Source organism: Exserohilum turcica (assembly GCF_000359705.1).
Source record: "Exserohilum turcica Et28A unplaced genomic scaffold SETTUscaffold_9, whole genome shotgun sequence".
Taxonomy (NCBI): domain Eukaryota; kingdom Fungi; phylum Ascomycota; class Dothideomycetes; order Pleosporales; family Pleosporaceae; genus Exserohilum; species Exserohilum turcicum.
Genome location: NW_007360310.1, coordinates 1,400,322 through 1,426,090, shown reverse-complemented (window position 1 = coordinate 1,426,090; position 25,769 = coordinate 1,400,322). Strand labels below are relative to the sequence as shown.

The 25,769-nt window shown below is 54.4% G+C and overlaps 10 protein-coding genes across 10 annotated transcripts; 3 read left to right on the top strand and 7 right to left on the bottom strand.

Annotated features, from left to right (window-relative positions):
• Positions 1-65: 65 nt before the first annotated feature.
• On the bottom strand, positions 66-739 carry SETTUDRAFT_166437 (uncharacterized protein). The gene is made up of 4 exons (XM_008033412.1): positions 578-739; positions 381-521; positions 309-332; positions 66-255 (listed from the first exon to the last, which is right to left on the bottom strand). Exons 1-4 carry the CDS (start codon positions 659-661, stop codon positions 190-192), a joined length of 315 nt encoding a protein of 104 aa, XP_008031603.1. The 5' UTR covers positions 662-739; the 3' UTR covers positions 66-189.
• A 487-nt stretch (positions 740-1,226) lies between these two features.
• SETTUDRAFT_99803 (uncharacterized protein) lies at positions 1,227-2,129 on the top strand (the record flags this gene model as incomplete). The annotated part of the gene is made up of 2 exons (XM_008033411.1): positions 1,227-1,522; positions 1,760-2,129. The coding sequence occupies 2 exons, from the start codon at positions 1,227-1,229 to the stop codon at positions 2,127-2,129; spliced, it is 666 nt and encodes a 221-aa protein (XP_008031602.1).
• A 221-nt stretch (positions 2,130-2,350) lies between these two features.
• Positions 2,351-7,504, bottom strand: SETTUDRAFT_182138 (uncharacterized protein; the record flags this gene model as incomplete). Its single annotated transcript, XM_008033410.1, has 3 exons — positions 2,351-4,235; positions 4,281-7,325; positions 7,388-7,504. 3 exons carry the CDS (start codon positions 7,502-7,504, stop codon positions 2,541-2,543), a joined length of 4,857 nt encoding a protein of 1,618 aa, XP_008031601.1. The 3' UTR covers positions 2,351-2,540.
• Positions 7,505-10,315: 2,811 nt separating this feature from the next.
• On the bottom strand, positions 10,316-11,593 carry SETTUDRAFT_44864 (uncharacterized protein; the record flags this gene model as incomplete). Its single annotated transcript, XM_008033112.1, has 1 exon — positions 10,316-11,593. One exon carries the CDS (start codon positions 11,591-11,593, stop codon positions 10,427-10,429), a length of 1,167 nt encoding a protein of 388 aa, XP_008031303.1. The 3' UTR covers positions 10,316-10,426.
• A 715-nt stretch (positions 11,594-12,308) lies between these two features.
• SETTUDRAFT_166435 (uncharacterized protein) lies at positions 12,309-14,697 on the bottom strand. Its single transcript, XM_008033409.1, has one exon. It carries the CDS (start codon positions 14,598-14,600, stop codon positions 12,516-12,518), a length of 2,085 nt encoding a protein of 694 aa, XP_008031600.1. The 5' UTR covers positions 14,601-14,697; the 3' UTR covers positions 12,309-12,515.
• A 556-nt stretch (positions 14,698-15,253) lies between these two features.
• SETTUDRAFT_166434 (uncharacterized protein) lies at positions 15,254-16,365 on the top strand. The gene is made up of 2 exons (XM_008033408.1): positions 15,254-15,638; positions 15,709-16,365. The coding sequence occupies exons 1-2, from the start codon at positions 15,385-15,387 to the stop codon at positions 16,178-16,180; spliced, it is 726 nt and encodes a 241-aa protein (XP_008031599.1). The 5' UTR covers positions 15,254-15,384; the 3' UTR covers positions 16,181-16,365.
• A 432-nt stretch (positions 16,366-16,797) lies between these two features.
• Positions 16,798-18,618, top strand: SETTUDRAFT_124528 (uncharacterized protein; the record flags this gene model as incomplete). The annotated part of the gene is made up of 1 exon (XM_008033407.1): positions 16,798-18,618. The coding sequence occupies one exon, from the start codon at positions 16,801-16,803 to the stop codon at positions 18,574-18,576; it is 1,776 nt and encodes a 591-aa protein (XP_008031598.1). The 3' UTR covers positions 18,577-18,618.
• Positions 18,619-18,640: 22 nt separating this feature from the next.
• On the bottom strand, positions 18,641-20,831 carry SETTUDRAFT_166432 (uncharacterized protein). Its single transcript, XM_008033406.1, has 4 exons — positions 20,496-20,831; positions 19,997-20,427; positions 19,752-19,930; positions 18,641-19,695 (listed from the first exon to the last, which is right to left on the bottom strand). Exons 1-4 carry the CDS (start codon positions 20,663-20,665, stop codon positions 18,799-18,801), a joined length of 1,677 nt encoding a protein of 558 aa, XP_008031597.1. The 5' UTR covers positions 20,666-20,831; the 3' UTR covers positions 18,641-18,798.
• Positions 20,832-21,775: 944 nt separating this feature from the next.
• SETTUDRAFT_35928 (uncharacterized protein) lies at positions 21,776-22,477 on the bottom strand (the record flags this gene model as incomplete). Its single annotated transcript, XM_008033072.1, has 1 exon — positions 21,776-22,477. The coding sequence occupies one exon, from the start codon at positions 22,475-22,477 to the stop codon at positions 21,776-21,778; it is 702 nt and encodes a 233-aa protein (XP_008031263.1).
• A 944-nt stretch (positions 22,478-23,421) lies between these two features.
• SETTUDRAFT_24556 (uncharacterized protein) lies at positions 23,422-25,541 on the bottom strand (the record flags this gene model as incomplete). Its single annotated transcript, XM_008033010.1, has 5 exons — positions 23,422-24,110; positions 24,159-24,831; positions 24,879-24,913; positions 24,962-25,370; positions 25,455-25,541. The coding sequence occupies 5 exons, from the start codon at positions 25,539-25,541 to the stop codon at positions 23,422-23,424; spliced, it is 1,893 nt and encodes a 630-aa protein (XP_008031201.1).
• Between the last annotated feature and the right edge of the window lie 228 nt (positions 25,542-25,769).

Here is a 25,769-nt window from a genome sequence, read left to right as displayed (position 1 = left end):
GACAAGTAGAATGGAACTGCACGGCAGTGCAATGCAAAGGATTGAGAAGAGTACGCGTAAGACGGAGATGAGGTGTTTGGTGCTGGTATTAGGTACACTAGACGGATGCCCCTCGGAAAACGGGCCAATGGGAAGAGAGCACAGCACAAGACACCATGACAGCTGCAGGAAGATAACTTAGGATGAGGTTTATTCCGTGAGCACTCCAGAGTTCATGAGAGTGTCTTTCATGGCCTGGAACTGTGTTTTCCCATACTGCGGTCTTGTTAGTGGACACGGCAAGTTGTTGTGGTGGCGAAAGTTCATACAGAGATGAGATAGCGAATGTGACCCTAAAAGCAATCAGCTGGAATACGACTCGATATAAAGGAATCACATACAAGATCATTGACATGGCGATGCTGTTCAAACTCGGATCTTGCAAACTGTCGCATGTCTTTCCGCGTCGCGCTGTCGGGGATATTGGCAGTACTGCGAACAATGTCCCGCCACAACGCCAGTGCGCGCTGTCGCTGGATGAACTGAACGAGGGTAAGCTGATGTTGGCTGGCTCTTTGGATCTGCAACAATCACATACGTGGTCGAGGCTGACAGGGCTTTTTCCTCGAGCCCGGAGCCGCGAGAGAGGCTTGGACGCTACCGTGGCATATTGTCGCAGCATGCCTCGACGCGATCTGACACACACGACTTGCTGAGGCTGGAGGCGTGAGAATACCGCGAGAGATGGCGGTTGATGGGATGGATGAGACTCGTCGGGCGGATGCGGACTGACGTAAAGATGGGCTAGGTTTGGATAGATGAATGGCTGGATGGAGCTAGATTGCAAAGATGCCGACGTGGGACCGCGCCAGACATTGACTTGTGCTCCAGATCGATAGCGTGCGCTGTTCTCTGTACGGAACATTAGGCCATGAATCCTGGTTCAGAAGATACTCAACACTTAGACTTACCTGGAAAGACTTACTTCCTCGTACCTTCGGCGAGAATGACCACTTTGTCTTCTGGCGACAACTGCCCCGCCACGCGTCCCCCGCGACGCGCTCACCCGCGTAGCACGCGTCCACCCACCCACGACTCATGCAATATACGCCCTCATTAACTCACAGCGGGCATTGCGGACCAGGCCGCTGAGCCTCTAAGCAGCAAGTTCCCCACCGAGCCATCACCATCCAAGCCGCAAATAATAATTAAAAAAAAAACCCCCTACAACCACTCCACAACGCACAATGTCTCCCGTCGTGCAACGCGCACACACGGTAAAAAAGCTACTCGAAGAGGACATCGCAGGCCTGAAGCCATACTCAGCGCCGCATTCCGAATGTGCAGTGGAATTCCAACTCGCGACCTCTGCTCGGTCGCTGAGCAACGACGACATGCAAGCGTGTCTTGACCTCGTAGAGCAGACGTCGGGCGCCGACTACCGGGCCTCCAGCATCGGGTGGAACACGCGCAAGAAGCGAGAGGAGATGCTCGACAGCGAGATGTTGTACCTGCTCGTGCGGCAAAGCGGCGCCGAGACCGTGTGTAGTGCGACTCAGGATGTACATACAACAACAGCAGCAGCAGCAGCAGGAAGTAAAGCGGCTCTTCTTCCGCGCCGGGAAACCAAAAAGCGCAAGAGAACACCAGATGCAGACGCCGTGGAACCTGTTCGCGTCCCGCCGCGCCCGCAACAACCAGACGAGCTGGAGCAGCTGGCTGAGGGCTACTGCGCCAGCGACACCGACGACACGGCGGCGCCATCCAACGCTACTTGTAGTCCCAATCCTAGCACCAAACGCCCTATCCTCGGCTTCCTCTCCTTCATGTTCACATGGGACGACCCGCCGTACACGGACCGCGAAGTCGTCTACATCTACGAGATCCACCTGGCGCCCCAACTGCGCAGCCGGGGTCTGGGCTCGCGCCTTGTAGCATTTGCCGAGGCGGCTGCGCGCGCATGTGGAATCGACAAGGCGATGCTGACGGTGTTTACGGCGAACGCGCGGGCAAAAGCCATGTACGAGCGGTTAGGGTACCAGAAGGATGCGTGTAGTCCGGCTGATCGCATGGTAAGGAGTAAGGTGATTCGGGCGGATTATGCGGTTATGAGTAAGATTGTGGGGAAGTACGTAAGTAGTGGGGATTAGCTGAGATGTGTATATATGGACGAGAAATACAATTCAAGAGAATTCAAGACTTGCATTCCTGTATCACAATTACGGCTCCATCTCTCTTTCTCTCTCTCTTCACAAGACACGCCATATCATCACTTCAAAAAATATCCCATGTACCTTGTCCCACCAAGCCCAGGCTCAATTCAGATCCATGCAACCACTCAATAATGAATCATAAATATTATCCTATTGAACCGACTATGTACTCTAGTCCTTTGATTACCCACTGACTGGTATCTCTGTGTTACTCGTGGCCTCCCTTCCAAAAAAAAACACCACTCTGGCTATGAACACGACAACGCCGGCGCCAGCACTACTATATATACGTATGCACAGGCTTTCTCCAAAGAAATTCCAAAACAAAGAGAGAAAGAAAACGACAGACTACAAAAGCCCACAGCCCAACAACTGCCGCACTCGTTTCCCCTTCGACATACCCTGCACAGTCCCGCTCTTCTCCTCTTCCTCCTCCTCCCCGACAACACGCAGGAAGACTTCGTCGAGAGTAGTGGGGGAAACAGAGTAGTATTCCAGTCCGAGCTCGGTGCGATTTGTCTCGAGGAGCTGGATAAGCCCGGGGATACCACCGAGATCTGGCGCTGACGACACGGAGTTGACGTTGGTGACTTCGTGCTCAGTGATTTTTCCATGCTGCTTTTCAGCGTGCGCAGGGGCAGACGTGGCGGCAGCTTTGAGCACCTTGAAGCGGAGTTGGCCGTGGCCGCCGCCTCTGGAGCCCCATTTGTCGAACTGGACGCCTGGGATTCGCTGTTGGACCCAGTGCTTTACGGTTTGCATTTCTTCTTCAGTGGTCTCGGGTGCGGATGCCAGCACGAGCTGGACGACCCACGCATCGCCGTACTGCTCGCCGAGGTCGCTGACGGTGCCGAGCGCCAGCATCTTGCGCTTCATGATGCCCACACGGGTGGCGAGCTTGTCGGCTTCCTCCATCGAGTGCGTGGTGATGAGGAGAGCACGGCCAGGAGCTGCAACTCCGAGAAGTGTGCGCCACATGACACGTTTCGCGGCTGCATCCATACCGCTGGAGGGCTCGTCGAGAAGCAAGACTGAAGGATTGCCCATGAGGGCAATGCCTAAGCTGAGCTTTCTCTTGTTTCCACCAGAAAGTTTGGATGCAAGACGGTCGCTGAAGCGCGCTAGACTCGTCGCTTGGAGGACGGCCTCAACACTGGCCTTGGGATCGGTGACGCCACGCGCCCGAGCATAAAAGTAGAGGTGCTCCGTTACCGTCATTGTGTCCATGGCATCAAACTGCGGGCAAACACCGAGATTTCCGCGGGCCGCAGCCCGTTTCCTGACAATCGACATGTCTTCGATGAGCACGTCGCCGCCGCCATTGAAGTGAGTTGTAGGATGAATGTCTCCGCGAATCAGCGAAATGGTAGAAGACTTTCCAGCACCGTTGGGACCCAGAAGTGCAAAGACTTGGCCTTGAGGAATACCGAAAGTGATGTCGTTGACGGCGTGGTTGGACCCAAACTGCTTGTGGAGGTGCAGTGCGCGGAGGCTGTCTTTGCTCTGCTCGGCGCGAGCAATCTCAGCTGCAATTGCAGGTGGAATGTTTTCGACATTCTCTTCCGAATGCTGCTGGCGGCTCTTATCGCGGTTGAGGAATGGCGGCCTGTACCCAGAATCCCACCATACCAAAGCGATGAAAAGGAGGATCGCCTGGACGACAAGGTACAAGATCGGGCCGCCGTAAACGCGAAGCATACCTGGGTAGCTCGGAATCCGATTGCCATCGCACAGGACACTAAATGAGTTGAGGGATAACAGCTGTGTTCTCAACAAACTGGCTGAGGGCGAGATCAAGGAGACGGTCCAGTGGAAGTACTCAATGTACGAGTCAATCGCGTAGGCGGGAGCGTAGGTTAGAATCGCCATGTAACCGATAAAGTAAATCAAGTACAGCGATACCATGCCTCCAGCCGCAAAGGCAAAGGCAGCAAGTTGCGAGGTGACGACGATTGATATGAGGTATGAGAAGAGAATCGCACACAAGCCATACAGGAAGAAGACAACAAAGAGGTATCCTGGTCCGTAGAATGCGCTCGATGCCTGAGATACGTTAGCATGTCCCTGATAGGTACTTGATCGACTTACCGATGCAAAAATAATCGTAGTAATGGCAGAAATTATGACTACGAATATGAAATCAAACGCCGTGTACGCCATCCAAAGCGGCACAGCTCGGATGCCGTTGCTGTAATGCAGAGCTCGAACATTTCTCAACCGTTCTTGTGTAGGGTATAGAGCAAACAATGCCGGGTAAACACACATGGCCAGGCCAAAGTACAGGATCAACTGGAGCGTATCTCCTGCGTTGGGGGAAAATGGAACAGCAAACTGCTGGTATTGAGTCGTGATGGTAATATTGCTGATGACGTTGTCGAGCGTGTTCAGCGTGATCAGGCCGCCAATGACGCCGCGGTTGGCAAGGTAGGCCATGACAGGTGGGCCGTTTCCGTTGAGGAAGAAGCCTCCTGGCGTGATGTTTCGAAAGCGGGTATTTACAAAGTCGTTGAACTCGTCAAGCGTGTCAACTTGGTGAAAGTCATTGTCCCTTATGCCAGTTCGCCGGACGATGGTATCGATGGCTGGGCCGACAGTGCTGCGAGGTCCAATGGGAACGAGCGGAATATCCCTCACATTGGACAGCGAGAAGATTTCGGGGTCGTTGGAGGCAGCGCCTGGGTCGCAGCCAACAGCCGTATAGTTTTGGAGGAAGAGTGTGACCAAGCCAGCGGCGGCAATAGGTAGGACGAGTGCGAACAGATAAGGCCAAAAGTTACGCTTGACAATGGTAACTCGCTTTTGCATGAGAATGAACATTTGCTTGAAAAGGCCGGTGCCGCGACCTTTGCCCATCTCGAGCCGCTTGTCCGAGTCAGAGTTGCGGTCCGAGGGTATATCCATGTCTTTGTCAGACGTGACAGTAGCGCTTTGTTCGGCGTGGTCCGCATCCAGAAGATTGTATTCCTTGACCTCTTCGGCGTTTGCCAGAAACACGTCTTCCAGAGTGGGTCCGACGATATCATAATTCTTGACGCCGTGATCTCTCAGAACATCAACAAACTTGGTCGCAGGCAGCGCATCCGCGAACTGGTATTGTACCATGCCTTCGGACGGCGAAGGCTTCTTGACTGCACCGGTTGGTGGCTTCACAGGGGCATCCTTGGGGTACGTGACATGGTATCCGGCGCCTACCTCATGCTTGAGTTGAACTGAGGTACCCTTGGTCTTGAGTACTCCACGAGAAAGAATTGCGACATAATCTGCGAGAACATCCGCCTCATCGAGGAAATGGGTTGTGAGTAAGAAAGTACGATCACCACGCTCAGCGAGCAGAATCTCCCAAATCTTTCTCCGAGACAGTGGGTCCAAACCAGAAGAGACTTCATCGACACAGCAGACCTTGGAGCCGCCTGTGAACATCATGGCAAGCTGGAGCTTGCGCTTCTGACCACCAGACAGCGTGCAGGACTGGGCCTTGATCTTGTGCCCTAGATCGCAAGCGCGAATTAGGTCCTCTATCTTCTCCTTGGTATCGAACTCGCCAGTAGACTTGAGCTGGTTGAACAGGCGGACATGCTCGTAGACGTTGAGCTCATCCCACATGACGTTTTTCTGCGGGCAGAGACCAAGGCCGCCAGTACCGTCAATCTCGATGGCGCCGCTAGTGATGGAGTTGAGACCAGCAATGGCGTCCAATGTCGTGGATTTTCCGCTACCGTTGGCACCAAGCAGCACCATGATTTGGCCCTTGCGCGCCTTGATACTGAAGTCGTTTACTGCAATGACAGTCTCTGGCGGCTTGATGCCAAACTTTGAAAGAACATTTCTACGGAACCAGCTGGGCGTCCAGTGTTTGGAGAAATTGGTCAGAATGATGTTGTGATCCGGCGAAGAAGTGGTGGTTTTTCGATCAGCCGATACGGTACCATAAAGCCATCGCTCGACAAGTGCACCCAGGACTGGATAGACAAAGGTGTGGATAATAGCAAAAACCCAGAAAACAATGCCAGGAGTCGTCCATACGTGGTTTTCGTAGTCAGGAGCGGCCTTGATCATGTTCATCGCAATAAGTTGTCTTTCGAATCGCGCGACGCAGATAATAAAAAAGACGTAGTTGATAGACGGAAAGATCAAACTGAGCACGTACACAGCAGCAGTACTGAACGGACCAGCCACCTGCGCAATGATGGCGAGCAAGATGGGGATAATGACAATGGTGATTCCAGACAGCTGAGCCTTTCGGAAAAACGCCGCACCAAAGATGGAAAAGCTCGTAAGGGACAGTCCAGCCAGAATGTGGAAGATGATCAAGATGCCAACGTTGGACGTCGGAAAAGCCAGGGCCCAGACGATGGCGCCCATGATGACCCATCCGGGGAAGTAGATAAAGTCAAAAGCAAGGTGCATGGACAGAAGACGCGCAAACTGCGTGTGCCACGGCTTCTTCGCAGGAGACATTGCTTCGACAAGCTGCGAGATGCCGCGCTCTCGTTCTTCGGCCATTTGCCCCGTGAGCTGGTACGTGACGCCACAGATGCCAATGTACAAGGCAGCGCCCATGATGTTGATGAGAGCGCCCATGTACAGCGTGCGGATTCTATCATCATACTCTTTCTGGGTTTTATCGGTAAAGGGATACTCGTCGGTGTCGGGTATGGTGGCGGATCCGTCGATGGCGGCAATGGCCTGGTCAATGGCGCGCTGGAACGGCAGAATGTAGACTTGGACGTCATTGTCCTTTTGTTTGACGAAGATCTTCTCCCCCAAGGCGCCGTCAGACCTGAGGGTATAGTTCCAGCTCTGTCCTTGGCCCTCGTTGGGGCTTGAGTGGAACGAGGCAGCGCCAAAACATGTACTCGCTCCACGCAACGAGCTGGCGCACGTCTCGAGCAAGTCGACGTCTGATGCAATGGTAACAGGCTGCCGTCCTGCTTGGCGCACAGTGTTGGACAGTCGGTCGACAACCTGGTCAATCTGGCCGCCGGTATGTCCGTTATTTATGAAGACAACCTTGTCGCGACCGCCCTGGGCAGCGCCGAGCGCGTCGGGAAAGGAGCGGATGGGAGTCGGGCTACCGATGCCGTAGTCAGAGGGGGGAACGAAGAAATTCTTAGCATAGGTGATAAAGAACATCTGCGGGGGCCATGGTCAGTCGTGTGGGTTCCCCATGTATGTGAGGCGCGAGAGAGACATACAAAGATGATGGGAGCCCAGAATGCGCGCACGCTCGTGAAGAACCAGTGGCGCACAAAGACGACCAGCAGCGTCTTCTTTGTGAGGATCCATGTCTGGCTCACGATGGCGCCGGCCATGGTCGCGGGCAGTGTCGAGGTGCTTGTCTTGGCTCAGGCGTGTTTGGGGTGTGCGAGATGCTGTTTTGTGCTTCTTTATCTGGGGGCGCCCTGCATCGCTCCTCTCGCTCGGTGACAAAGCAAATACGTGCCGTCGACCGACACAAAAACGCAGGCGATCAAGCAGCAGCAGCAGCAGTAGTAGAGACGAGGCGAGGAGAGAAGAGAGGCATGGCCTCAGGCGGCGGAGGCCACGCAGGCTGCCAATACCTCCAGCCCGTCACTCCGCGCATGTCGGAGGGCCGCCGAGAAGAAAGAAGTCTTGACCAACGGCCGCCGACCCACTGCATCCCTGTTGAAAGCGTCGCATCATGGTCCCCATTGGGACATGGGTTCTGCACGAGGCGGTGCGATGGTGTGCCGGGAGGCGAAAATGGCACCGGGGTCATTACACAGCCAAAGCATTGGCACCAGCACCATACCCAGAACCCCCCTTGCTCCCGGCCCCGCCTTACCTCAGCTCGATATCGATGCGACGAAACGGGGGACTGGCCTGATGGAAACGAAGGGAAAAAACCGCTCCTCGATCCCATGTCCATATCGGCCATGACTCGGAATAGCTGTGTTATGTAGGTGTTGTTGAGAGGGGGCCGGCAATGCAAACGACGAGCCTCGGTCCAGGCCAAAAAGTCATTACATCCGCCCAGCCCAGCGCCCAGTTCGCCCAGTTCGCCCAGTGCGCCCCAATGTCCAAGTGCTACTCGGTGTCCCCAGAAATCGCGATGCCGACTGCGCACGACAAGCCCTCGCGTAGGCACCACGCCCCTTGCGAGGCTGTGTCGGTCTGGCCATGACTGCTGATGCTTCGCATGCGCGTCATCGATCTGGCGGCCGCAGCGCTGACTTTCGGCCCAATGCGACGGGAACAAAAGGGCCGACGCGAGATTTGCCTTTGCAAACTTTAACGGCGCATCGTGCCCGGATGCTGTGGGGAGAGATGGTTGTTGGCGGCGGGCGTTGAGAAGAAGATGAAGATGATGAAGAAGAGGTGTAGGAAATGAGTCTGCAGAGGCGGGTGTAGATGTATCTCAAGGCCAAGATAGGGCACCACCAACGGCTATAAGTATACAACATGTTGCGCAAACGGCCCAATATACCGGGACGCGGTCGCCATCGCAGAAGCGGAGTAAGTATTACTCCAATATAATTGTTGCAAGCAACGGTACGCCCTGCACCTGCGCCACAGGACTTAGCATTGCCATGCTACGTCAGCCATGGTGCGCCATACACGTCTGACTGGAGTAACAGGACAACATACGACGAGAATACGGGCGTACACACGTCGCAGACCATTCGATTCAGATTCCACTCGTCGAGGCTGTATTCAAGCCTGAGAAGCTGATATCCCAGTCTTGCAGCTCCATCAGTCTCTAGATTTGTCCAAGTTGGCCCCACTCCGAGTGACAGAAGTCACGTGGCGTCGGCGAGAGCCAAGGCATGACTACACGCCAGTCTCACTCGGCACTTGGAAAAGAAGAAGAAGAAAAAAACGGAGAGGAATAGAATCATGATGGAGATGCCTCGACAGGACCTGAGAATAGTTGCCATTCGTGTACTGCGACAATGTCGCTGTTAGACAGTGCTCCCCACGTGCCCGAGTCCAGATCCAACCACCCATCTTGCACCCTCCTCACAGTGCTATCCTCGCGCCAAGCCATCTTTCTTCTCAATTACTCCCAAGTATCAGCCTCGATACTCTTGTATGAAATACCTCAACTCAACTATAAACCCCCTGCATCCAATCACCCACGCTCTCACCCTACTTAGTTCTAATAGCATCGCCCGCCACTATACCGCTTCTACAGCACGGAAATCTTTGCTTCGACCGTCTTTAGCATCTCCTCCTCCTCCTCTTCATCATCGTCATGAAGATCCACACGCAGCATACCCAATCCTCTACAACACCTCTCCTACACAAAGCCTTAGTCCCAATGCAGAAAGTCATGAGTCAAGAGAGAAAGGGAAACGGGAAAACGGACGTAAGCTAGATTGCGCTGGTGCCACCAGTATTTTCTTTCATCGGTATAGGCCTGGCAGGATGGCTTGCATGCTGGCTGGGTGCTTGCTGCATCGGTATTGGCTTGCGAGAGCGAACTGACAGACGTGGGCAGTGCGATGGCGGGGCTGAGGAGGAGAAGGAGAGTAGTGGTGAGAGTGAAGAGCTTCATTTTTGCTGGTGGATTGATGTTATATTGCTCGGTCCCAAGGTGTAGAGAGAGAGGTTGGAGTGGTAATCAGAGTTGAGTGTTATATACCCAGTCTGTTTGCAGAGCGTCAAACGCCGAGCGGGGTAATAAAACTCATACTCTCTCTTTCTCTCTCTCCTGTTATGAAAGCATGTGAGCGGGGCATAGCAGACAAAGCGTATACCACTCTTATCTACACTTGCAGTGAGCAGACCAGAATGCGCGAGGAGAAACGGACATCATATCATTGCATCAATCAACCAACCAACCATATCATTGATACGTCCAACTCTTGTTTCTCTATAATCTAAACCTGCAATTTCCCCCTCTTCCGCCTGGAAACACGCCATCTGCACTGTGCAAAGAAAAAAGGCTGCCTCAAGATCGTAAAGCAGATAAAGAAAATCTTAACAGTCTTCATATCATAATAGGCGCAAGTACTGTGAATTCAAACACTCACACATACATGGCCACATCCCCACCTTGTCCACCACACTTGACCCTCCACCTTCCTCCCTAGACTAACCTCCAAAAAGACACAACCCCAGGACTCAAAGAAAAAAAAAGAAAAAGTTTGATTGGGAATCACATGATAAAAGTACATGGTCTCATTGGCCAAAAAAAGAACCGTCGCTCATTCGTAACAAGGACATGAAAAGGAAAAGAAAAGAGAAACATCTCCGGCTCACTCACCTACCTACCGCTCTATACTGCGCCTCGGCGTAACAACAGCCGGCATCTCAAACAAGCCCGTCGCTATACCATCCAGCTCCAACGGCGACGTGAGGCCTTCTCTCTGACCCGGCACCGGCTCGCGCACCACACGTTCGGCATACTCGTCGCCCTCGCCCTCGCGCTCAATTAAGATGCTGAGGATCTCGCCGCGCTTCTTGAGCACCATGCCGTATCCAATGTTGGATATGGTGGTCGGGCCATCTTCCATGGGCCGCGGATGCGCTGATATCGGGCTGACGGGCTCTGCGTTGGTGCTAAGCCAGCTTCGAACGCACTGGCGCGTGCGCGCCGTGGGTGGTGGTGGAAGAGGCACGGCTGCGTCGTGGCGGTCCATGAGGTCTGTCCGGGCGATAATGACTTCCTGTGCGGCGTGCAGCTGGCGCTTCAGACGGCAGATGTACCAGCCTAGGCCGACGGTGACGACGGAAGCGACTACGGCGACGCTGACACCTATACCGGCTCTTGCTGCGTGGGAGAGCTCCGTTGATTGGGCAATAGGCGAGATTTGTACCTCTGTCTCCGTCGACGTGGGTTGAGCAGGTGATAGCGTGGCACGTGAGGTCTCGGTTGTTGTGATGGATACAATTGTCGTCTGGACTACCACGCTCAATTGTTGGCTGGAAGTGCTCGTTATCAAAGTGCTGCTCCTCAATTCGCTCGACTGTGCAGGCTCTGCTTCGTTTGTTGTCATACTGGAAAGTTGACTTGTGCCAGTGCTGGTGGCATTTCTGGTTCCTATCCTTGGGCTGGCATCCACAGGTGTTGTACCGTTGGCTTTGGTGACATCGTTGGTATTCAGGCTACTGCCACAGTCTTCCCTTAGTGCAGTCATGGCATTTTCTCTGAGGCTTTGGTCACAGCGTTGCGCGATGCAGCTTGAATATGAGTCGAAAAGACTTTCATCTCCGCAGTGGCAGGCAAAGTCGGTTATAACCGCACAGTTGTCTGCGACTACGTGGTTGACAAAGCATCGCAGTGCACAGTCAGGTAGTTTGAGGAGCGAAAGTGGTGTCTGGCGTACGTGGACGCCATGTGGTACTGTGCAGGCTTGCTGTATAAGAGCGCCGAAGACGAGGATAAAGATGCCGAGACGTTGTATTGTCCATGGAAAGAGGGCCGATAGTCTCATAGTTGCCGAGGTGGGATTCTAAGGCTGTTTGGCGACTAGATTGCGAGTCCTCCGTCGTAGGCTGGCTCCTGGGAGGACTGAAAAACAAGGGTGACAACAACGAGCCGAAGCGGGCAACAGATGGAAATGTTGTGACTGGCATTGGATCGGCACAAGCTACTCCAACTTGCCCCTGCATAGAAACAAACTTGTTCTCGAATCTCTGTTCATGAGCAAGACGCGTGCTTCTGGAGAGATTCGTGTCAAGAGGCATTACCATTGGGAGAGGCGCAATGCAAGCGCGTATCCTCGGACAATGGCCTGCCGCTCACCGGCTGCCGACTGGATCCCATGCCACCTGGTGAGAAGCGCTGGTACAAGGCGCCAAAACTGGGTCATGCCATTGCTTGGCACATGGCGTGGGTCTGAGGCGTTTTAGAATGCTGAGACAATCTGTGTTTCCCGATCACCACTCCCGGCTTCTCGGAATCAAGACGATGCCAAACAAGTGGAGCGCGGCACATCTTCTCGGCGCATGATTGGCATTATCTACATCAGATACGCCAACCGCAGTGCAGAGTGGGCCGAGATGGCGTTGTGGAAAAGGACGACTTGATTGCGTGTGCAGATTGGATGGACAAGACCAACCCACATCAATACGCGCATACCTCGGTTATGCGAATTCGTGTAAGGGGACAAGATGTAACCCGAAAACTCGACTAGGGTGGCTGGGGGATAGCGAACGTTTTCAGCAAGCGAAGATGGACTGTGCTATTAAGTTTCAATTCTGACGTCAACCCGTCTTCTTGGCCTTACCTCTAAATTTACCCTAAACGCACATAGATCAGATACAGCCAAAAATACTTGTCCTGAAAACCAGTCGCTTCCTCATCGTCTTGAGAGTATCACGTTCCATCACGTATCTTCTCCTGGTGAGCTGTGTCTAAACTGAACAAGTAACCGCCTCTGGTCCAAGAGTAACTATTGCAGCGTCTGAAGCAGGTGTGATCTTGGCGCTGGGATTCCCAAAGTAGGCGTCTTCCTCGTTGGGAATTCTTACGGGTGTAACCATGTCCTCTGGTTCCTCATCGTAGGTATCCAAAAAGTGGCGGCTGTCAAAATCTTCCTCAGCCCTGAATTCATTCACAAGGCTGGCCAAGTCCCAGTCTACACTTGTCATACTGAAGCGGTCTGTACGGTTCTCTTTCCATTCGGAGCCGCTGTCGACCTCGCCAACGTCTTCTTCATCCCATAGGTCTTGCTCTACACCGCTCAGAAACTCCCATGTTGTCGCTAGCACTTCCTCGAGTGGTAAGAAGTAGTTGAGTGTTTCGCTGTCGTGCCCTGTCCAGTCACCCCAAGCCTCCAATACTTCAAGACGAGGGAGGTGAGCTGCGAGTGGTTGAGCCCACGACTCGACGAGACTCTGTTCAACAAGAGGGTCCACAAAGGATCCTGTCCGAGAGGTTGAAGATGCGGCGTAACTATTCCCTGCGATTGAAAGAATGGATTGGGGCCGTGCGAGAGCGAAGTGTCGGAGGTTAGGGAAAAGAGGCACGCTAGGTGTCTTAGACCCAGTGACATGTCCAACCTGAAGTGAGGCATTTTTTTGGTCGTCGTTGATGGTGATCGAAGGCGTTTGTGGGGCTCTCTCCGTATCCATCGGGTTCTGAGACAAGGCGTCGATTGGGTGCAACGGCAAAGGCTCGATGTGCATCGGTAAATCTGGCAGATGCAACGAGATCCTCAAGCGCAACGTCTCGAGCAGTGGACAGTTTCTCCCTAGGCTCTGAAGCGCTGTCGACTCCAACTCAATGGCTGTTTGTGGGTGGAGCTTCAGGCTGAGGCTCGCCAGCTGCGGTAAGCCTTGACAAAATTCTTCAAACTGGAGAATTGAGATGGCTGAACCGTCAATAGCACCTGGCGCTGTGGTAAGAAGATTGAGATTTTGCAACTTTGAACAGCCGGCAGCAAGCCGAGTGAGTGTGAGACCAGAGAGCGACGGGCATGATATAGCCGAGGGAAAGTCAAGTGCGAGCTGACCAATGTTTATGTGCAACGATTGAAGCTGTTTGCACTGTGCCAATTCGTCGATGATATCATTTAAAGTGGTTGTGTCATTGTCCTGGCGTACGTGGGTGGGTACCCTTGCGACGTCAATGTGCAAGTCTTCGATGAGCTGCAGATGAGATGGCAGAGCAATGGCGATTTCCGGATAGCACATGACTTGCAGACGCCTGAGAGTGAGAAACGGGGAGGGGAGGGCGCTAGGACCTGTGAAACAAGGTAATAGCTGCAGCCCGGGATCGAGGTCGATTTGCAGGGCTTCGAGACCTGACCGCTGGCTTAGGCGTTCGAAGATTCTGTCCTTGTCCAGCACAGCGGCATTCATGATACAAATGTCAGTAACAGTTGATGCAGAGTCGAGTAGGTCCATGAGTTCCTGGCTGCGCACCGGGTCCCGAGGGTCGATTGCATCCGGGCCGATGTGTACACTGCGAAGGCTGGGACATTGCTTGAACAGCGCAGACAGGACAGTGTGAGTGACGTCGCCCAAATCACTGCTCTGTGGCCCGAGCAATTTCAAATGTTGGAGCCCTGCATGCAGCATGGAACCTATGTGTTTGTTGTGTTTCCTCCAGTCAATGTCCAACTCGAGAGTCTCCAGGCTCGGCCAGTCCAGGCCCTGCAAGTAGGCCAGGCCAACCCCATTGTCGGTGGGGCTGGGTACGAACAGGCGCTCTACCTTGTCCGCATACCATTGGCGCCGATCCACGGGCATGTCGTATAGAGCAGGAAGGTGTGGATAACGTCTCCAGAGAATGGACGTGCCCTCGTCTGCCCATAGCTTGTTGACGAGAATCGAAGGCACCAGTGTTGGGCGAAACTCGAGGAATTCGACGGGTTCATCCGACCCGCGCTGACGGCGATCCCTGTACTTCATATCGGAGAGGTGACGTAGGATCTGGTGGACGATGCGGCGGTCCGCGGTAGCCGTTGAGGCGGCTGGGGGTGCCATGGCTGCCATGGCTGCGAGTATGTCCTAGCCACGACGAAGGAAAGAAGGGAACGCGGTAAGTAGAGGACAGAAGAGACTGGGCCACGGGGAGAAGAGGTCGCGGGCGGGAGGGGAGCGGAAGATATCCACCTGTAGCGGCAGAAGTGTTGGGCGTTCAATCATGCTGGAGCTGCCTTGTACCTGGTCGCCCGCCTGGCCCGGGCAGCACCCAAAGCCGGCCCGCAGCTGATCGCCAGGGGCCGGCAAAAGCATCGGAGCCTGTCATTGAGAGAGGACGCTGAGAGCGGAGCGGAATTTTCAATGCGAAGGCCGTCATGCGATAACAGACGCGTCGATGTCGCTTCCAGGGTCGAGGGACGGGGGGCTGTGCAAGCTGCAAGTCAGGTCCAGGGGGGCTGCATGCTCGTGGTGACTTTCCCCTGGCCGCCGTCCGCTTAGTCATCCGCCCGGGCGCTGGCCGAGCTGCACGTGACGCGCTACGGACGATGGCCGGAGTGGGAGCGGCCTGTGTCCCCCTCAACACCATCCTCTCTCTCTCTCTGCCGGACATATCGCTATCTCCAGTGGCTGGCGCTGCACCGCATCGTGTGCGCGCGAAAACGGACATGGCCATTGTGCCGCTCCTGCTCGGAGATAGGCCTGATGGTACAGCCTGACCGATGCCGATGGTGCTGATGGTGCTGGTGGCTCGCCTCGCCTGGCTGCCTGAGTATATAGGCGGCAAGCAGTCTCTCTCAACTTGTTGCTCAACAACACCGAGACAATCAGCACGCAGCGAAACTTTGGCGCCAAGATGCATCTCATCCTCACCGGCGCGACGGGCCTCGTTGGCGCGTCGGTCCTCCACAACATGCTGGCGCAAGAGAGCATCAGCCGCATCTCCATCCTCAGCAGACGCCCCGTCAAGATGGCAGAAGGCCACGCCAAGGCCAATGTCATCATACACAACGACTTCAAAAACTACGACCAGGCGCTCCTCGACGAGCTGAAGGATGCGCATGGATGTGTCTGGGCACAGGGCATATCGCAGAACGCCGTTACCAAGGAGTATGTAGCCAGCCCATGTATAATACACATGCAAAGACGGGGCCGCAGGTGTTTACAACCATGATCGCAGGCAGTACCAAGAAATCACCCATGAATACCCTCTCGCTGCGGCGCGCGCCTTTGCCACGCTGCACCCCGACTCGCCATTTACCTTTGTCCATGTGTCGGGCGAAGGCGCCACACAATCTCCGGGCATCTTTACGCCTCTGTTTGGACGTGTCAAGGGCGAGATTGAATCGGCGCTGGTCGAACTGGGCAAGCAGAAGCCCATGTTTAGGGTATACAACGTGCGACCAGGAGGGGTCGACTGGACAAACCACGCAGAGATCCATGCATTCATCCCCAAGCAAGACATGTACAAGAAGGTTCTGATTGGGCCCATGAACCTGCTCTACAAGAGCATGATGACGCCCACCAGGGAGATGGGCAAGGTCATGACGCAGCTGGCCATGTCCAAGGGCGAGCCGTTGGAGGCTAAAGACGTGGGCATGGAGGGACGGCTGGTACCGAATGTAGCCCTGCGGCGGATGGGGGGGTTATAAGCGCACATATGCATAAGGCCAGGATCGGCGGCTGGAGCCCGCTTCCTTTGTTTCCTTTTGGCAATGGCCAGCCCACGCCGCAAGACGTCAATTTAAATGTATCACCATCGCTCTCTCATCACCATGCCATGCTTGCTTTTCCATGGAGCCCCTCATATGGCAGTATGGGTACTATCGGGAGTATCTCGGTAGGTGGGTGTTTGCACGCAGCACTCGACCGAGGGCTGTCACGGTCGTGCGCGAGATGGCTGGTATTAGTGCTGATGTTGCTGGTTTAGCATGCGCCGAAGTCCTGGCATGTTTTGGGGAGAGGGGTGGATATGGGATGTGGAGCAGGCCAGCAGAGCACGTGGCGGCGTTATCAGCGCGCGCGGGACTGCAGCGAACATGACGGCATTGCCTCGGGACCCTGGCTTGGCTCGGCAGCCTGGCGGGGCGTCGCGTCCGCGGAAACTTAGTACGCGTCGTCCCGCCCCCGACCTCTCCAGTTCCAGTTGCAGTTGCAGTCCAAGTTCCACATCACCTTCATCGCACAAGCCACGAGAGAACCATTCACCCTCGCCGGACTCGCCGGATTCTCCCCAAACCCTTACCCAGTTCCCCTGGAGTTTCTTTCCGCCATGGACGGCGACGCCATCCCCCCATCGTCACCACCGCTTATGGGCAGCATCAGCCCGCAGAGCCCGCCATTCTTCGAGCCCGACCACGTCGCCTTCGCCTCCAAGTCGAGCTCGCCGCCCCCGCTCTTCTCCAGCGACGACTCGCGCGAGTCTGTCGACATCACCAACTATGAGTCGCCGCGCATCCACAAGAACAAACGCAAGGGCGCGTGGTGGGACCGCCACGAGTCGGCCCACAACAGCCCAGAAGTCAAGAAGCCAAAATTCTCGCGCAACCTCGACCGCAACTTTGACTCGGGCGTCTACATGCTCAGCGACGCGACCGACAGCTTCGAGGACCTCCCCGCGCCCCACAAGTCGCCGTTTCCCGACGAAGCCGACGACGCAGATGACGCCATGTGCTCCGACTCCAGTGACGACCAACAGATGAAATTGGACGTGCCCCGCTACCACTCAGTCGCCGCCGCCCGTGCCATGCCCACCATCATCTCGAGTCCCGCCCAGCGCGCATTCAACCGCCAGATTGACGAGGGTCTGGACAGGAACCAGGAAGTGTATGATTTCGAAGGGCAGAGGCTTCAAGACGCCGACATCTCTCGCATTGGCGAGCTCAAGAATGTCATCAGGGACCCACTGATCAACGACAGCGAACGTCCCACCGAACAGCAGTTCCGCTCGTTCGAGCCTGAGATCCGCATCACTCTCAACAAGAACAGCCTTCGTCGCCTCGTTCCCTCCCTCTTCACCATCACCGACCTCACCAGCCTCTCCCTGCGCGAGAATGAAATTGAAGAGCTCCCGCAAGAGATCCGCCAGCTTGTGAGGCTAGAAGCATTGTACCTTTCACACAACAAGCTCAAGTACCTCCCTTTTGACATAATTAACCTCCTCCAACCGCACGGCAAGCTAAGGGTCCTCACCACCATGGGCACTGAGATTCTAGAGCCAATGACAGGCCAGCGCTTCCTCAAGACGGATTATATGCAGAAGCCGCAGGCCAGCCAACACAACCCACATACTCGTACCCTCGACATTGAACGCGCTGACGCAATCGCCCAACTTGCGCACCTCTACCAGTCGCTCGCAACATGCCAAGATCGCGACCAAACTGTCTGGCGCATTCGGTACTTTGAGTCCTGGGCCAACTCGTTCGGTGGCGCAGACGAGGCGCAAATGTGCGGGACTGAAAAAGACGAGGGCTTCTACCCACATCACCCTGCCCTCTACATCAAGGACCTGCACCGAGAAGAATCCATGACTCGCGCGCCTCGCTACATGGCCCGGACCCTCGTCTCATACTATGATCAGACAGGCACTCTGCTCCCCGGTTCGCCCTCTCTCCCATGCTCGGACACCGAAAAGTACCCCGTCATCGTCGAGACAAATCGCGGCACTTATGGCGTCCCGTCCTCGTCTTGGTTCGTCCCGCCGGCATCCTCCAAAGTCTCTTCACTCGTCACAACAACCTTGACGAGTTCGCTTTGCATGGATACGGTGCAAGACGTCCGCCGCATGATCAGCGACAATGGCGAATACTCGATCCCGCGCGACGCCGAACTGATTCTCGACAGGGCGGAAAGGAACGCTGCTGGCGGCTATGGCGTGTTCCGTGAGTGTCACGTGTGCCGCAAGAAGTACGTCGTGGCGCGCGCAGAGTGGATCGAGTTCTGGAGCGCTGGCCTGGCCGTCTTCCATCCGCTCAAAGTCAGCGTGTGCTCGTGGGGCTGTGTCCCGCGCCCCGTGATGCAGCAGCCGCGGAAGCACTTGACGTGGTGAAAACCAGGACAAACGGGCTTGAGATCAGACACATTGTGGGGAGGGGCAAGAAAAAAAAGAGTTTATCGATTCCAATCGAGAACATGTATGATATTTCGATCATGGCCGACATACCAAAGATGGTGGTAAAAAAAAAACAAGGATACACAAAAAGTTTTTACACTTTGAAGATTCGCACCCCTCACATTTTTTTTTCCCTGAACCCCCCTCGAGCACCGCCTTTTACTGCCAGATGAGCGTAATCTTCTTCCACCACGGCCCCTGAACCGTCTTGGGTGGAATTTCATCTGCCAAGATCCTGTCGAGTCCCGTCTGCAGATCCACAGTAAGCGGGTCGTAGGCCCACGAGTCTCCCCACGCCCAGATGCGGTGACCGCCGTAGAACAAGAAGAACATGGGAATGCCGACGTAGGCGGTGAAGAAGGAGCTGACGTTCCATTTCTCGGGCCAAAACACGTCGAAGCCGTTGATGAGGCACAAAATGGTAAAGGCGACAATGACGATCCACGCGCCGATCTTGCCGACGGGCGACCGGTACGGCAGGTCGGTGACGCCCTGGGCATCGCACGCCTTGCGGAACCGCAGGAAGATGATGCCGCAGCAGATCCACGAGATGAAGCCAGAGGTGTTGGTCAGGTTGACGAACCAGGTGAAGACGACGGCGGAAGAAGAGCCGACGTTCAGGTAGGCGAGGGCGCAGAAAACGGACGATGCGGCGACGGCGTAGTACGGGACTCCGGACTTTGTGCAGGTTTTGAAGATCTTGGGGGCGTTGCCCGACAGCGCGAGCGCATACAGACTGCGGCTGGAGAGGAAGAGGAACGAGTTTCCCGACGACCAGGCGCTGATGATGATGCCCGCGTTGATGATGCTGTCGAGCACGGGGATGCCCGCGCGTTTGATGCCCGCGACGAATGGCGAGGATCCTGCGCCTGCGCCGCCTGATGTGATGATAGGGTCGTTGGACGGGCAGATGACGCCAATGGCGAGAACACTGAAGATGTAGAAGAAGACGAGACGGTAGATGTAGCGGCGCGCGGCGGTGGGCAGGTTGCGTCGCGGCGATTCCATTTCTCCGCCCGTGGCGACGAGGAGCTCGGGGGCGAAGGCAAAAGGGAACTTTTGTCGTTTTGTCAGCTACAGTGTTGGTGGTAAACGAAATAGGGCATACGTACGGCAGACAAGACCAGCGTGGATAGCAGAGCAACAAAGCGTCCTGCGTCGCCTTTTTCAAGATACGTGTTCGCTGCGCCGGGGTTCTTCCAGTATCTGAATCCAAGACGGTCGTGGTGAGGGCCACCGCCCCAGAAGAGTATAAAGGACAGAAGCAGCAGTCCGATAATCATGATGACTTCTACACCATGGCGAGCCAAGTCAGTATCCGCCTCACAATTAATTTAAACATGGGATTTTCACGTACTCGTGCCGGCGAACCAAAACTCTGTTTCGCCATAAAACTTGACGGGAAAGCAGTTCAAGCCGACAATGACGACAATCATGATGGAAATCCACACGGCAATGTTGACAGATGGGTGCCAGTAGTCGATGACGAGACCGGCAGCGGTGATCTCGTACGGCACGAGAATACCCAGCGAGTAGAAGTAGAGCCAGCCGAGACCGAAGCCCATGGAGCGCGAGACGTAGCGGGCACCGAACAGGTTCATCGAAGAACCGGGAGTGGGAAGATAGGCCGCGACCTCGATGATGCCGGCCACAACGCAGAAGATCAGCGCTGACATGAAGATGTAGCTTCCGAGGATGAAGGCTGGGCCACCGCGAGCAAGCGTTTGGCCACTACCGACGAACAGACCGGTTCCGATTGTGCCACCCAGGGCAATCATCTGCGCATGGCTGTGGAGAGAACGTGTGTCTTAGAAGTCCGTTCATCGCGAGAGACTAGGGGAGGAAGGGCGACATACCGTGACTTGAGGCCTCGCTGCGTTGTCTCGTAGCGCTCGTCGAAGATCTCCTCGGCCACAGCCGCAGGTGCAACAGCTGAGCTCCTTCGTCGACTTGCCTCATGGACATGGCCAACGCCATACTCGGCGTCTGGCTGACCAATGGTGTACTCTGTTTTCTTCTCCGCCATGGTTGCGCTCCGCGTCGCAGGTCTCAAAGGAGGGTGGGAACTGGGGAGAACAGTTGCCAATGCAGGTACCGACGCGTTACTTATGAAGCAGCAATGCGCCGCCCCCGACTTGCCAGGCCACGCTCTTCAAAGGCGCCAGGGCCCTTGGTGATACGACGCTGGCCGCATGTGGTCAGACGTCAAGGCCATGCCTGCCCGTGGTTGGATCACGCCTAGTCGAGCATGCAACCCAAGAACGCGCGCCCAGCCGCACTATGCCTTCCGTGCGGAGGGCAACGGAGAGTTTGCGGATTGCAAGGGTCGAGTGAGATGATGCTTGCTGATGATAGGCCCGGTGCTGATAAGACAGATATCAAGACTTGATAAGCTTTTGGGTTGGTGAAGAATCCTTTCGCACGCAGCCAACGCTATATTAAAAAACCTTGCGTGACGTAATTTTGCTCCGACATTTTGCCCGTCTCATGCATGTATGCATACTTTTGGCGTGTTTTGCTGGATGCATCTGCTGCTGGGTGGTGTGCTGGTCCATGGACTAGGGGTGCTTCTTTTAGGTTTTGCCTCTGCTCCGCACTTGCTTTTGGGGGGAGATAGCACGTTTGGTGGGGAAAAGGCCGAGGGTCTTATTCTTCGTATTGACGGGACGTCTATGGCGGGGCTTGTACGCAATCCGGCTAGGATGCAGCATCGTAGTGGTATGGTTGCAGGTAGGCGTGATACACAGAGTGGTGGGTTTTCGGGGGCTGCTTATTCGAGTTAAATGGCGCGTCGTTATCGCCTGGGGCCCCTCAGCAACGCTAAGGCTTGGGAAGGTTAAGCGGCTGGCAGGCCTTGACATGGCTAACGTTGTTGGGGCCCAGTTTCCGTCCTGGACGTCCTTCTGCGGCTCTTCTAGTACCAGGGGGGAGCCATCTTACGCGTTACGAGTCGACGTTGGTAAAGCTTCGCTGTTACAAATCTAATCTCGAGAATACAATCCGATTAATCTACACTACAGGATTCAATGCAAAGTCCAACAAAAGCTTGCTTACACTGACGTCGCGCCACTATCTGGACTCCTTTTATCCTTACCACACCACCACCCCACCACCACCACTACGAACATACAGATGCTTAGTCGATCAGTCCACCCCCACGTGCCTGCTGCCCAGATTGAGCGTCAAGCCCAGAACCAGTATTATCCGCGATACCGTTAGGCTGGGTTTCGCCGGCGCTATTACTACCCTCGCCACCACTACCACCACCCATGGCCATTCTGGAAAAGGCCGAAGCAAAGTTCGCCATGAGAGGCCCAACCTCAAACACGTGATAGTTTCCTGGCTCAAAGATCTTCATCCCACAGTCGCAATGCAGCTTTCCCCGCTTTCCGCCCAGCAACAGTACCCGTCTCTTGTGACCACTTAGCCACTCGGCCTTGATGTCGGTGCGCCAGCTGAGCCCGCAGCCGTACCCCAGACACACGTAAATGTGGGTAGACGCCAGGGTCTGCAGTTCCGGGACTGCGCGCACCGTATTTGCCGCATTCGACATGGGCTTGTGCGAAGTGATGTTGAGGCGCTGCGTGGTGAAGACTGCGGGGATGGGCGGGCACCAGTTGAGTGGACACGCGCGGCATTGGAGGAGCCCGAGGGGATGGAGGCATGGCTCGGCCAGATGCAGGATGGTGTTTTTGTGTCCGCAGTTGCACCGCCAAAAACCGATGCGCTCGCCATAGCCTTGTTCGTCTTGGAGGATAAGGAACTTGGTTTTCTCGAGCAGCGACGGCAGTCCGAGGAGACGGCGGAGGCGGCCGCAGAAAGAGTGGTCCGTAACCATTTTTACGTATCTATTGATATGGCCATTTTTCTAACCACTGAAAGGTGAGTTTTATACATGTAGATGCGAAGCTGTACTGCTGTGTAATCAGAGACATTCTTGGGTCGTCTGAGATTCAGCCTCGTTGGTCTGAGACCCCCGTCTACACGTGTTGCGCGCCACGCATCCCGAGACGGCAAGGATATGGATAGCATGCAATTCTTGTCATCTTCACAAGAAGTTTGCTTGGGACTAGACATTTCCCATTTGTTCTCACCCTGATGATCCATTCCGCGTCATTACAAAGAAAGGGTCTCAGCACCAGTATTCATTCTCGTCTCCGGGCACCCTCCGCATTGCAGCCAGGATATCATGCTTGCTTCTTGCCAAATCCAGGATGATATTTAGATAGTACCTGGTCATCATCGTTTCACTCAGTGCCGTGAGCATCTAGAACCTTTGGAACTCTCAAGTTTACCGCATGGGGTTGAATGAGACCGGTATGGAAGCATTTTTGGCGATACACTATTGCAGAAGGTATCTAGGAAAACAGAAAACTTTGATCAAGAAGCAGCTTTCACTGGAGCGAGGAATGAAACCTCCATATGATGATAAGATGTTAGGGTGGTTGGTACAAGTACACTTTGACTTGTCGTTGGGCTATTACACTTGACACATATTCATCAAAGACTCCAAGTAAACTAACCGAATTACGTCCGATGTCACTTGGGGCTCGGCGGCTACACTAGCGCTAGAGATATAAGGTTTGCGTAGAAAGCTATTTACATACACGATCTCATGCGGGCGCCCGAAAGATACACTAGTGCCAATACGGGAATAGTGTAAACGCCACGATGAGCGATTGTCCGAGACAGCCAGCCTTTCCACTTCTCTACTCCACGGTGTGATCAAATCTCGAAATAGGCTCATTGTACAAAGGAATGAAATACACACGGTTTCTATACTCATTCATCTTCGTCCTCCTTCTTCCGTTGACGATTAAGCTCATCAATCATCTTCTTGCCACATGCCAACACCTCCAGGGTCCGGCTCTTATTGTCGTGGTCCCTGGTCTCGGGAACCAGAAAATAAGTCGTTACGGCACCAGCAAGCATGAACGCACTCATAACCTGCAGGACGTGGCCAAAATCCCTGCGTTCCTCCCACTTGAGATTGCCCTGGCCCTTCTTATCAGACTGAAAGGCGTAGGCGATGAAGATCTGGACGACCCATGAGCCCAGCTTCCCGCTAGCTGCAGCTATACCGTGGCATGTGCAGCGGTACCTTGTCGGAAAAATCTCAGCAGGAATGATGAAGGTTGTTACGTTCGGTCCGAGGTTGAACGCAATGTGACTGAGCACATACAGGATAATGAGGCCAGATCGACTGTTATCCAATAGTGTCGTCCACGCACTTCCTGTTGCTATGAAGAGGACGAAAAGAACCACGAAGCCCCAAAACTGGATGACCTTTGGCGAGACATACTTGACGAGTTTGATCATCAAGAGCCCGCCCACGACTGTTCCAATCGAGACCATGACCAGGGTGTGCTTGCTGTTGCCACTCAAGCTTTCATATACTGATTGCTTCTTATCAGGATCTGCTTCCCAGATGTGATTAACGATTTTCGGCGATGAAAGTCCTAATCCGTAAACTGCGACAAGGTCAGTGGTGTGCCACTGCCACATATCGGCTCACTTACACGCAAAATCAAGGAACAGCCAGGCTAGAGAAGTTCCCAGAAGATATTGCCAGTTCTTCTCAGTTATGAAGAATTTCTTCGCATCTGCCCACGAAGCGAGTGGAGGAACAAAGTCAGGATCACCAGGCGATGGTTGGGTGGCCTGCAAGGCATTCGGACGGCTTTGTTCATTGCTTATGCGATGGATAGATTCGTCATCGCTGTGGACAATCTCATCCGGTGCGATTTCGGAGCAGTTGGATGAATGCCATGATATCGGGCGTGTTGGGGCTGCATGCTGTAGTATATCGGACATCTCGGCTTCACCGTTCTCTGGATTTACCTCGGGCGCGCCAAAATAGTTTGCGGTATCTTCGAGGGTGCCCTTTGTATTCTGCAATATGTCCAGCATATACCGTGGACTTTCCGGGATGGTAAATCGGAAGACAAGAGCAATGGTAGCTGGCACGACCCCGATACCTATGACCAGTCTCCAGAGCCGGTCGATGGCTCGGAAACATTCGAAGTCATTGTCTTTACATGCCGGTCCAACTTTCTCGATCCATGGCTTGTATGCTTCCACGGCCGCTAGCGATAAGACATTGGCAAGTAGCTGCCCTACAGGCTGAGCGAAGAAGACCCAGCTCAACATCCTCGCGCGGTGTTTTCGAGGCGCAAACTCGGCCGTGATCACCTAGCCACGCAATCAGTCCTGGTTTGTCAAACACAAATGCAACTTACAGCGCTGAGGGGACAATCAGCACCAATGCCAATGCCTGCTTCGTATCAGCTACCTTTTCTGTGGTGGTCACATCAACACATACCCATGATTGCTCGCCAAGTAATTAACCACCCCCCAATAGCCATACTGTTCTTTTCGCCATTGGAGCTCATCAGCAGCAGCATCGTACCGACTATGATGATGACCAGTTCAAGTCCATACATTTTTCGTCTGCCCAGCCTATCTGCGGCAAAGCCGAATCCTATCTGTCCGATCATTGTACCAGCGAGCGTTGAGCACATCATCGCAGTCTTTACTTCTGAATTTACCGATGGAGTATCACTCTGGGGGTTATGTGGCCAGTATACGTATCCCAGCATCGGTGTGACGACATTCAGCGCGAACAGACCAAAGGCGTCGGTCAGAAACCCTATACCGGCGACTACAACCACCCATATCTGAAAGGGCGCGGCATCGATTGTGGCCAGTGTCCATCGCCGCCTTCTTATTTCCTGACATCATTGTCAGCCGATGACTGGAGAGGATATCGAAACAGGGCATACATGAACATTTCAAAATGACAAATGGGAACTTACAGGAATTCCGCTTCCTCCGGCAGTTAGGTCCTCGACGCCAATGTGATGGCCTTTTATAGGTCGCGTAATCCAGTTTCGGAGGCCCATAGTTTTGCAAGAATAACTCTCAAGAGGTTGATCAGAATGCTCGGATGTGTCTGGTACACAATTGATCAGCTGTGCGTCACTCTTGTAGTAAGTACGTTTCGGGACAGCCTCGTTAATATTCTAGATGTGCAAAGCCCCAGCCACAGGTGTAAATGATCCCGAACACACTTGACCAGCACGCTTGCACTGCCTCCATCAACAAGGCAGACCGGTCAACAAAAAGGCAGA

Bases quoted from the DNA above. Each gene is read 5' to 3' on its own strand.
- SETTUDRAFT_166437 (XM_008033412.1), bottom strand. From the start codon at position 661: ATGCTGCGACAATATGCCACGGTAGCGTCCAAGCCTCTCTCGCGGCTC. The intron at 522-577 runs GTATGTGATTGT...ACCCTCGTTCAG, and splicing joins GCCCTGTCAGCCTCGACCAC to TTCATCCAGCGACAGCGCGC. The intron at 256-308 runs GTATGAACTTTC...ACAAGACCGCAG, and splicing joins ACATTCGCTATCTCATCTCT to TATGGGAAAACACAGTTCCA.
- SETTUDRAFT_166435 (XM_008033409.1), bottom strand. From the start codon at position 14,600: ATGGCAGCCATGGCACCCCCAGCCGCCTCAACGGCTACCGCGGACCGC.
- SETTUDRAFT_166434 (XM_008033408.1), top strand. From the start codon at position 15,385: ATGCATCTCATCCTCACCGGCGCGACGGGCCTCGTTGGCGCGTCGGTC. The intron at 15,639-15,708 runs GTATGTAGCCAG...CCATGATCGCAG, and splicing joins CAGAACGCCGTTACCAAGGA to GCAGTACCAAGAAATCACCC.
- SETTUDRAFT_166432 (XM_008033406.1), bottom strand. From the start codon at position 20,665: ATGGCGGAGAAGAAAACAGAGTACACCATTGGTCAGCCAGACGCCGAG. The intron at 20,428-20,495 runs GTATGTCGCCCT...TTCTCTCCACAG, and splicing joins CAGCGAGGCCTCAAGTCACG to CCATGCGCAGATGATTGCCC. The intron at 19,696-19,751 runs GTACGTATGCCC...AAACGACAAAAG, and splicing joins CCACGCTGGTCTTGTCTGCC to TTCCCTTTTGCCTTCGCCCC.